We start from the raw sequence: 11068 nt of genomic DNA on the forward strand, positions 1-11068 counted from the left end.
TAGACCACCTGACAACTATGGTCTTTATAGCTGTTTTCAGAAATTAATGCTGGAGGATGTCCTCAGTATTGGGTCAGGACTTTCTCTGGAGTTTGCCTGTTGTTTATGGACAACGCAGCTGGAGATTGTCCACTCAGACACATTCACAACAGCACAGGAATTTCCGGGGCATTAAGGGAAGGGTGGTGCAGCAGACAAAGGCAGGAGGTAAGGTATTCATTCCACTGAGGAGATCACACGTTTTTGTTTACTGCACATTAACACCATCGTCGGCCCCTTATCACCAAAAGCTCTCTTCTGGGTTAGGGTCAGTAATCCAACAAGCATGCTCAGTTCATGCAGTGAATGGCCAGGTGTGGCAAGGTGGGAAAGTACGCATGATGATGAAATAGTTCATTTCTAGCAGACCCTGGACCTATCTAATAGTACAAGATGTAAGTTGAAGTGGAAAAAATATTTTTATTACTCAGGTCTAAACTATGTTTATTTATTATCTATGCTTTTTCTCTGTTGAAACATTTCGTGATTTGATTTACTTCTTCAGGTCTTATTAAGTATTCAGGGAAAAATCACTGCTGCTGTCACAAACCAGAAAGTTTGGCAGCCTTCTTCCTATTGACCCATAGTGTCACTGAACTGACTCATTCATTTAACAGTTAATGTGATTGTCATCCTGCATCGTGACGTTTCGATTTGGACTCCAAGTCTCCAGACTCCAGTCCTACCTACCTAACAGTGGTTTGCTGGTTTTATCCTTTATTGATGTGGTGTCAGTCATCACTGTAGAGGCAGCTTCACACAAACAAATGTTTAAACATAAGTTGTCCCATGAATAAAGAGCAGTTCAGAATTCTACTGATGAAGCAACTGAAGGTTTTGTCTGCTGCAGTAAGGTTTTATCTCCACTTCTTCATGTTCTTATTCTTTTATCCATTTGTTTAAAAGTATAAACTGCGTACTCAGACTTTGTTGCAGGGTTCTTTATCATTGTGTTTCACTCCATCTGTGGGAAGGTTGGAATCACATGAATCAGCTCAACACCTTTTTCACACAGTGACAAAGCAGAAGTATGGAAATAGGGACTTTCTCAAGAACAGGTTGGCATAGAGTGTGTTCAAACAGTAAGGGGTCTGGGAAGACTCATTTAAGAGGATTTTAAGTCAGTCTGCTTCACCTAGAACTGAAGTTTCAAACCATCAAATATCCAAACAGCCTGACATATACTGTGTTAAGGGAAAACAAGAGCAGTAAGAAAAAAAGAGTTATAGCTTCCTGTTTTGAAAAAAATAAATAGTTATTGTAAATCAATTGTAAATACCTGCAGCTCAGGCATAAATAAGCCTGATATAACTGATGTCATTGAGGACAAAAGCTATTAGATCGATCACACAGAGATTGATTCTCAAAGGAATAGGCATTGAGTAAAATCCATGACTACATAGTTAAATTGCTGCTTTTCACTCATGCTCTTTGGTTGACTGTTTTTAGCCATGCTTGTGCTCTCTGGTCTTTTGTTTGATTGGTCCAGACTGAATGTTTTCAGTTATATTGGGTGAATGCCATGAAATTGATAAAGCTTTCATGGTTCCAGTTATTCAAGTTATTAGCTAGCACAGTGCCCTCCATGAATCTTTAAGGAAGAAGTGTGAAACAACCAGGACTCTTCCTAGAGCTGGCTGCTTGGCCAAAATGAGCCATCTGTTGAGGAGGGCCTTTGTATGGAAGGGGACCAAGAACCGGATGGTCACTGGCTGAGCTCCAAAGATCCTGTGTGGAGATGGGAGGAACTTCCAGAAGGACAACCATCACCGCAGCCCTCCACTGATCTGGGCTTTATGGCAGAGGGACCATTGGTCACCTCCTTTACAGAATCCAGGAATACTTGTGTTCAAGTGATATTTCAGTTTTTCCTTATAATTGACTTTGCAAAAAAGCTAAGATATCTATCATTCTCAGGAGACATTGTGATGCAGCGCTTTCTGACCAAGTTTAATGGGTTTGTAGCTACTTTGACGCTCATACCAACTTTGCAATGCAATGTTTTATTGCATGTATTGCATATTGCAATAGTTTGTCTGAAACAATCAAACTGTGAATATTATGCAGTACTTGCTCACTTAAGAAATTAAGAGGCGGAGCTTCGTGTGCTCTGACAGTACACCTATGGTTCAATTTATGCTGTGAATTACAACACTTAATAGGTTTCTGTGTTTTGCGCCCCCCCCCCCCCCCCCCCTTCTGTTCCCTAGACTGCGGCGGCAGCAGCAAAGTCCTGGACTCTTTGGGAAGATGCGATCGGCTCGGTTCACTCCTGAAAACCAAGACAGTCCCACCAGCGATATGGATGAGGAGGAGGGGGAACAGCTCCAGATCCCATGACACAGACCAACAAACACACACACACACACACACACACACACACACACACACACACACACACACACACACACACATACTGTGATCCATCATATACTGTTGAGGTATTGTTACTCCGGAAGAAAAACTTTTTATACTCAAAAATTGCTAATTGTTTTACAACTGGAAGGAGCTCAGCCGGTGAGTGTTTAAAGGACCAATCCAGTATTTTTAAACATTTCACTCAGTGTCAGATCAAATGATCAGTATTAAGTGATTTCGTCAACTGGTTACTGGACAGGATAATGATCACAAATCTGTGAGTTATAAAAAGACCAAACAAAAAAACAATGAAGCTTTACAGATGAATAAGTTTCCACACAGTAGCAGTAAAACATACCTTATCCTTACAAATAACTAATACTAAGACTCACACATGCTTGGACATCTATGGGGTGATTATTTTGTTAAAGCTATTTAGAGCTATGAGAGTGGAGAATTGTATCCGTATCTAATATAACTATCTCAATCAATGTATGTGTAATCAGATTTTTTTCCACATTTACAAATGTGATTATGCTCTTGTTTTCTGAATACACATTTCAAGATTCCTGTACAAATTCACAGATGTCAATGGACACTTGAGATTCCTTTACATGTTTACATATCTGATTACACACGTTTTATGAATGTGTACAGGATTCTGCAGACATATTCAGAATAAAGTGTGAAATCAGTGATGTGGTAATGTGGACAGAAACAAAACTGTAGATAAATCTAATTACACACATGGATTGAGATATAGTAACACTACACTCCACTCACATGGCTGTAAATAGCTTTACTGCTAAAATGTCCCATATACATTATTAGACAAACACCAGGAGAAAACCCACCAAGATTGCGACAGAGATTATGAGGACGTCTGAACAGTTACATCCAATAAGAGGATCTTTCTTTAAGTGACTTGACAAACATCCAACAAACCGCACACATCATAGTGTTAACAGTCATTCTTACTTCGTATATCAAAAACATTACTGCTGTTTAACCTGCACAGGCCCCACATCTCCATCACCAATATAAACACTTTTAACAGAGCAGTTCTATATATATATATATATATGTATATATATATGTATATATATATATATATATGTATATATATGTCACCTGATATGTCATTTTAAATAGACCTTACTAAATCGGTTCCCATTTTTAACCACTATTTGTAAATGTGAGGATTTTTCTTTTTCTGATGTATTTTAAGTTCCCAGCCGAGCACACTACACAACTTTTAGCCTCATTTTAGCTGCGACTTGGATGGAATTACGACCTCAGGATGTATCTGTCACCTATCAGACTCCCCTCAAACACCTGTTTAGACGACATGTTAGACAGCAGTCACTTCTACACAGTTCCAAGCTGCTGCTCTGCTCTGATGAAATCCGGATTTAATAACCACAACCTCATCTGACCGAAATCACAGACGGATAAATTAAAGACCACAGCTTCATCTATATTACTTACAAAATAAACCGTCAGAGAGTAGCTTAGAAGCTCATTCACGTCTATGTCAGCTGCCATGTGGTCAGTAGAAAGAGATGCATAGAGAAGGTAAGGCAATCCTCCAGCTTGTGGGTCAGTACTGATGGCTTTGTCCAGTCACTACATTTTTAGCTCAGTGCTTTAAAAAAACGTCACTTGAGGAGTTTGAAAAGTTGGACAATCTTGTGACAAAGGTGCTAAGTTGGCAAAAGTGCCTGTAAAGTTCTGATAATGTAATATAAACTGTTATGCACCTATTCATTTTGAAAGAGCAGGGAAACTCCGACTAGCCAACCAATTGTGTCACTTCAACACTGAGGCAGTCAGTCACAGATGCTCGCCTTTCCGAGACTGTCCTCACTGTTGTGATCCACATCCTGATCTACACTTTACACACCAGTATTCCAGACGGCAAGACTAGTTATACATCCAGAGTTCAGTTCTCTTCTGAATTGGGATGTGCAGGGATGATGCTTTATGCACTGTTTAAATGCTGATATTTAGTATTTTACAATATTTAAATTTTCCTGGAGAAAAAAAACCCTCAATCCCAAATATTTGTGTCCATTTAATCCCTCAGGATCAGTCTGGGTGTGAAAGCCTCCTGGGCAGCATTTAGAGCATTATGGGATAATGAAACACACTAAAGCCCAGGCTCTCTCATGACGAGCCACATATTCAACAGTAGGAGGATTTTTGGATTCACTGGGTGCTGGACTGAGGTGGTAATGATGCTGGGGTAAATCTCCTGTGTGTGAAAGAGCTCCAGTGGATGGATGCAGTTGTAAAATCAACAGAACATTCATAAATCCTCCACCACCACCATTCAACAGCCACTCTCTGATGCTGGAGAGAGACCGAGATATTCTGTAGGATTCTGAACTATTTATGTTGTTATGGTTTAGTTTTATAAATGATCTGTACCACAGTGGTTTTGTATTAGCTCTATAAATGTCAACTGTAAATACAAAGAAAATTTGTCAAGAGTCTTTTTTTTCTCCATGCTTTATCATTGTGTGTGTGTGTGTGTCTGTCTGCCTGTCCGCCTGTCTGTCCTTTATTTGTCGAGCACTTTCTTCTCTATACAAACCAAGCATTGCCACGTTGTGCTCCATGCTCACAGACTCAGACAGTCTCAACAGTCAAAGGCGTCTTCCACTGAAAACAGCTGAGAGGAGAGTTGAAAGATGCAAAATCAAAACAATAAGTCAGTGTTGTGTGATTCAATGTTAGTATAAAACAAATTGCTGGTCCAGGAGCAGTAATGAGAAATGTTTTTAAGATGCCATTTAAATAAATACAGGTAACATCTATGGTAAAATAGTAGGCAGAATGATTACAGTAATTACGGCGAGGGTAAGAACAATAGAGTGAGAAAATTAGAGAAAAGGGGTTGGAACAAGTGAGAGTGATAAACCCACGCACACACTCTTGTGGTGTGCTTGGCAGTGCAGACTGGTGTACTGTAGAACCGACACAGTAATGAGACTGAAGCTCAGCCTAACTCCCCACACACAGGATGGGGGAGCAGCTCACATCTCCCTCTGAGATCATATTCATTACTGTGTCTGAGAGATAGAGGCCAAGACGTATAATGAAGGTTTTACCCTTGTGTAGGCCTTCTGTTTGAGGACTGAGACCTGTCTTTTAGGAGCATGATCATAGATTAGGGTCGAGGTTAGACATTTAGCTGAGATGCTTAAGGTTAGGTTAATTCCATATGGCAATGAGTGTCCTCACAAAGATGGAAGTGCAAAGTAAAGTGTGCTGGCTTTGCATAAAGAAAATAGTTGTGTATTGACACTTCACACATACAAACTTGTACAAGTATCCTATAGTGCCCTTGGGATAAGAGCAGACAGAAAACACACCCACATACTCAAGCTGCTAGCTGTGGATAATGGTGTGTATGTGTGTGTGTGTGTTAATGTTTAGCTTGATCCCATGAGTACAGTAGAGAAGATAATTCTGAATAATGTTGGCTAAGCACACACTGTAATGTGCTGAGGCTGTGTGGTGTTCAGTGTATGTGCTGGAGGTGGTGGTTTTTTCCACTTTGATTTCCACAGATGTGTGTGTATATCAAGCCTGGGGCCTAGTTCATTATGTTAATTTCCACACTGTCTTTCTCATTAGGCCAGTAATGGTTGACAGCAGGAAGGCAGAACATTACATTGATCCTTCTATAATTATTCTGCAGCTACCAGGATCGCCTTGTGTGCTTGTACTGTGTGTGTGTGTGTGTGTGTGTGTGTGCGTGTGCATGCACAAGTATCACTACAACATACAACCAATGTGAAATTAGTCCTTGTTTTGTGAATAGTAATTGAATCATGGCCTGTATGGACTGTAGCTGTAATGATAGGCTCCCTCTTCCTTTCCATTCATTTTATTACACTAAATTGCTCTCTGCCGCTTTTGTAATAAATCAATTTGAGCTTGGCTGCATATGAACAAGGCCAATAAATGATCTTGATGCACACACATAGGTCATTGCCAGTGGTACCGGTTGCCTGTTTGCCAGCTGAGAAACACAAAAAGACAAGGTTTATCAGCCTCATTTTTCTGATCATCATTGGCTGCATATTTTTGCAGTTTCAATGTGAAGGTTCAAATTTGACTGTGGAAGCAGTTCATAAGCAAAACAAACACACATAAAACCTCAACAAAATAACAATATTTTCAACATTAATGCGAAAAGACAGTGTCTTACATAAATCATGAGCTGTATCCGTGTCTTATATAAAGTCCGACAGAGATAAAGGGAGCAACAATGATAGTTGTAATGATAGAGGTATTATCAATAATAGTGGTAAATGTATAATTATATATTATAAATAGGTATATCTAAGCAATCTAGTTGTAATCATAGTCCATGAACACGATCTATGATCAACAATGTGACCATAGCTGCAATCCTGGATCTATAATGTTAAAGAACAAGGACTCCAGGGAAGAGGTTGAGTCAGTAACATGTATTGATGAGACATTAATATGATAAAGAAGGAGAAGAGGAAAGGTGAGTTAGAAAGACACTGGAGTCAGGAGAGGCTGAGTGAATCTAAATGCTGTGAGCAGTTCCAATATGCAATAAGATGGTCAGTGTTGATATTGTGGCAGTGGACACAAATAAATCAATGTATAGACACTGTGAAGCGCAGCTGGTTGTCTTCAAGCTTGTACTGTATGTGTAGAGACACCCTCCATTGTTGTAAGCTGCATTTGCCAAGAACTAAGTGCCTGTAATATGGCTACCAGAGGCTCAGCTATTCACTTGCAAGCTGTTTGAGCAGGATTCTTTTATACTTTGCAAATAAAGTGGGGATACACAGGATGTAGCAGGGTGGAACAGTTCCACATTCAGTCAAGGTTTGTCGGCTCAGACATGATCTATTCATGGTGCCTACAAATTTGATCATAAAGCATCTTTAGAAAAGGGGCTTTAGCTGAGTAATGAGTCGAGACAATACACTGAGGTATAAGAACCTCATTTCTGAGGCTCCTATTTCTTGACAGAAGGAGAAGATAGGTCTGCTGGGATGCTGACACAGATACTGAGAAAGAATGAAGACTAGAGAGCAGGCAATAAAAAAATAGTCCCTTTCATTGCTGTCAGAGTAGAGAGGACAAGGTGTAAATGTTAACAGTGTGGTGGGGAGACACACCCATAGATCTGTTTCACAAAGTAATTCAAATCTCTTTATGGCCCCTTCCCAACATAAACATACAGTCACCTCAGAGAGCTTCATGGAGAAATGAAGCTCTCTGAGTTGACTGTATGTTTATGAGTAAAGGAAATGTGTAAAACTCTTTGTCGTCATGGTAACAGCAATACGACCAATGAGGAGTATACAGTGGACGGTGTATCGAGAGGGACCTGGCTGCAGACAACATGGCGGATGCATGTGCAATAGCCACCACAGTAGGCTCTTGTGTAGCAGACATCTCCGCACAGGAAATGATGCGATTAACAGCCGAATTTTTTTTTTTTTAGGGATGCACCGATATGGAAATTATTGGCCGATACCGATACTGATATTTAAAACAACAATCTAGCCGATAGCCGATACCGATATTTGTTTATTACTTGAATAATATGAAAAACAGAAAAAGTGACAAGTGTAACAAGTGTAGCCAAACATTTAACAGTATCACCAGGCCTACTCAAGACATCATCTCAACTGTAAACAGATGCTTGCAATGCAGCCTTACAAAACACTAGCATAAACCCTTAGGGAATGCCATATAAATTCAAGTCAAGATGCAGTGCTACCCTAGCGGGCTGACTCCGCGCCGGTCAGGACGCGATTCTCCGCTTGTTGTTGTATATATACAGTCTATGGTGTGTACACACACATCAAAGAGAACTAAGCAGCTAGTCTGACATCATAGCACCAGGCTTTAGCACCAAGTTCTCTTTGGTGTGTGTGTTCCCTTTGGTGTGTGCTATAATCTCATCTCTGATATCTCCTTTGTCCTAGTTGATCAGTGTATGGTAGGGGTAGTACACGGAGAACAGAGAGAGCACTTCCGACAGGAATAGTACGATTTTTAAAAACTAAGCCAATAAGAGAAGTATTGAAAAACAATATCAGAAACATGAAGATGGACATCGACAGCATTCTGCCCATTGTGACGTCCTTTTTCCAAGGCATGACATCAGAACAATGGAATCTTTCGAAAAAAGGCAAACCTGATGTGGCCACAATGACCATACTCGGAGAGAAACTGCTGCAAATTGTCATTTTGATGACACAATCCATCCTAAAGGATCTTGAGAGCACAGCTGTGCCTGTGTCTGAGAAGAGTGTGATTTGCTCTTTGGGCAACACACTTCCTCAGGTTTTTGCTCAGGCTCTTGACGTTCCAGATGAAATCAATCTTGTAAGTTCAGAGAATTTGACCCAGTTGACTGCTAAAGAGATTGCAGAGTGTGTCAACTCTGTCCTTTCCATGAGCGTGGACAGTGTGAAGGCAACTACTCCTCGTGTCACACCTCCAAAAAGACTACAAGGTATGATTCAACAGGCCGGCAAAATGATCAAGGGACTCATGAGGAATCTGAAACGTATGTGTGCACCTTCTAAGAGCAAAAAGAAGGTCTACCAACTGGTCAATGAAGATGACAGTCAGTCATCATCCTCATCCCAGAAGACAATCTCAGAAGACAGGGAAAGTCTTCTGTCTGCAACATCCACAACTGTCCAGGAGATCATTAAGGAGGAGGTCTCTCAATACACAGAATCTACTAACGATGAAATATCCGACTATGATTGTGATCAGTTGGAATCTGGCTCCACTCTGGAGATTAAGAATGTTGCAGATGACGTTGCTGAGGTGATTGTGGATGAAATCATGTCGCAAAACAAAGATGATCCAGAAACAGCCCAGAGCACACCCTCTCTGAAGAAAGTGTCTGAAAGGATTAGGACAATCGCTGCAAAGCAGTTTGCCCAAGCGTCCATTTGTCGTATTGTGGGCAGACTGAATAACAAGTACTTTGACAGCCTTTACAACCCGGCCTTTGACAAGGTTTTGGGTAGGCAGTCAATGCAATCTGTTACGAGTGATATTGACGCTCTGCTTCCAACAGCAGTTGGTGAGATACAGCAGGGGCAGAATGGGTCTCAATGGATGGATGATATTTTCAGTGGTGAAACCCTCGAGTTAACCAACGAGCTGAATAATATCCTCAGCAATCACATAGATAGGATGAGATTTAAGATGACCTCACGACCAAAAGCCTCACAACCACGGTGCACAAGCATAACGGTTTGTCCGCCACGTGCTATAATATCAGCTGACATCCTTGCCATTGTGTGGTGTTTCCTTGGAGTAATGAGGTGGTGGCTTCACACACAGTCAGAAACTCTCACTTCCACGGTGATAACACATAGTTTAGAAAAAGCTGTGTCAGAGGGCCCGATCGGTGGGGCCAGTCTGCCTTCGGCACCTGGTAAAGGGTCTGGCTCAGAAAGCAAGGTGACCACTCCTGAATTCAGTGACGAATACAGAGAAGAGCAAGAACCAACAGTGGAAGGAAGGAAATTACCCATCAGGATAATTGTTCTGAAGCTGGTTTCGAGGATCTTTGCTAAAGCAAAGTTGTCGAACACTCTCAGATCACCAAACACCATCATCGAGCGTCTACTCGAAAACATATGGGTCGAAATCAAGGATGAAGATTTTGAGATCACCCCAAAAATGATGAAACAACTTGACAAAGCCGTTTTCAAAAAAATCTGCAAAAAGTGGCACGGGGTTGTAAGTCTGCTGTTAGAATTGGAAATGGAAGACCCAACACTGGACAAATATATTGTCTCTGTCGTCAAAGATCTGCTTGTGACACCACCATCAAGATCCAGCGCCATCAGCAGGTTCTTCTCCAGACTGTGCAACGCCTTCTCCAAACCTTTTTAATCAAGAATCTTGTTACCAGATTACCAGAATGAAAGTGTGTAACTTGGATAAGTTTTAGTCTTTAGTCCCCCACAGATTCCCATTTCCATTTTAATTGTCGTTGCCTGCGACATTTGAAGGCTTTTGAACAAAGATTTTCAGCAAAGTGACTCTTTCTCCACAGCAGATGTTAAAAAATGAATGTGTGTTTTTGATTGCCCAAAGGCAGCTCCTTGCCGAGTCCTTGCAGAGTGATCACAGTACAGTTCCTCCGGCTGCAGCAATAAAATCTGTACCCTAATGACAAATTATGAGAGGACTTTTAAAGGGGTGAAGAAGAAATGTAAAGTAAAACCCTCCAGCTTGTCTTACTGTGAACATGCGTGGTTTTGACAGATGTTATAATGATGATGCAGTTTGCACATGTTCTGGTGTTTACTGCGGCCGTTGAATGTTGAATAAAGTTTAACAACGATAGTTTCCGTCATTTTATGTACTTTTTTATGCACCCAGGTGCTGCAGCTGAAGGAGAACAACTGCACGGTCTGATTGCAGCTGACTCGCTCCCACAATATTTTAAGGTCATGTGACATGGTGATGTTTTGCAGCGCTGGTAAAAGTCAGACAAAATTTCTAACCAGCATGCATCACGTTAAATCAGTGCGGTGCAGAGTCACATGAAGTCAAAAGAACCCATGGTATCCCAAGGTAGCTACCGCTGCTATAGCAACAGTCAATATTTGGGGGCGTGGCTTGTTGGAAAGCC

General features: G+C 41.0%; 1 protein-coding gene across 2 annotated transcripts in view; it reads left to right on the top strand.

Annotated features, from left to right (window-relative positions):
- Positions 1-4889, top strand: part of ccdc102a (coiled-coil domain containing 102A) — a 53751-nt gene extending 48862 nt beyond the window's left edge. For both annotated transcript variants that reach the window (XM_034581537.1, XM_034581538.1), the window contains exon 10: positions 2250-4889. In XM_034581537.1, the coding sequence (XP_034437428.1) occupies positions 2250-2379 (130 nt within the window). In that variant the 3' untranslated portion in view covers positions 2380-4889. The remainder of the gene's footprint in view (positions 1-2249) is intronic.
- The last annotated feature ends 6179 nt before the right edge of the window (positions 4890-11068 follow it).

Source organism: Hippoglossus hippoglossus, chromosome 3 (assembly GCF_009819705.1).
Source record: "Hippoglossus hippoglossus isolate fHipHip1 chromosome 3, fHipHip1.pri, whole genome shotgun sequence".
NCBI lineage: Eukaryota > Metazoa > Chordata > Actinopteri > Pleuronectiformes > Pleuronectidae > Hippoglossus > Hippoglossus hippoglossus.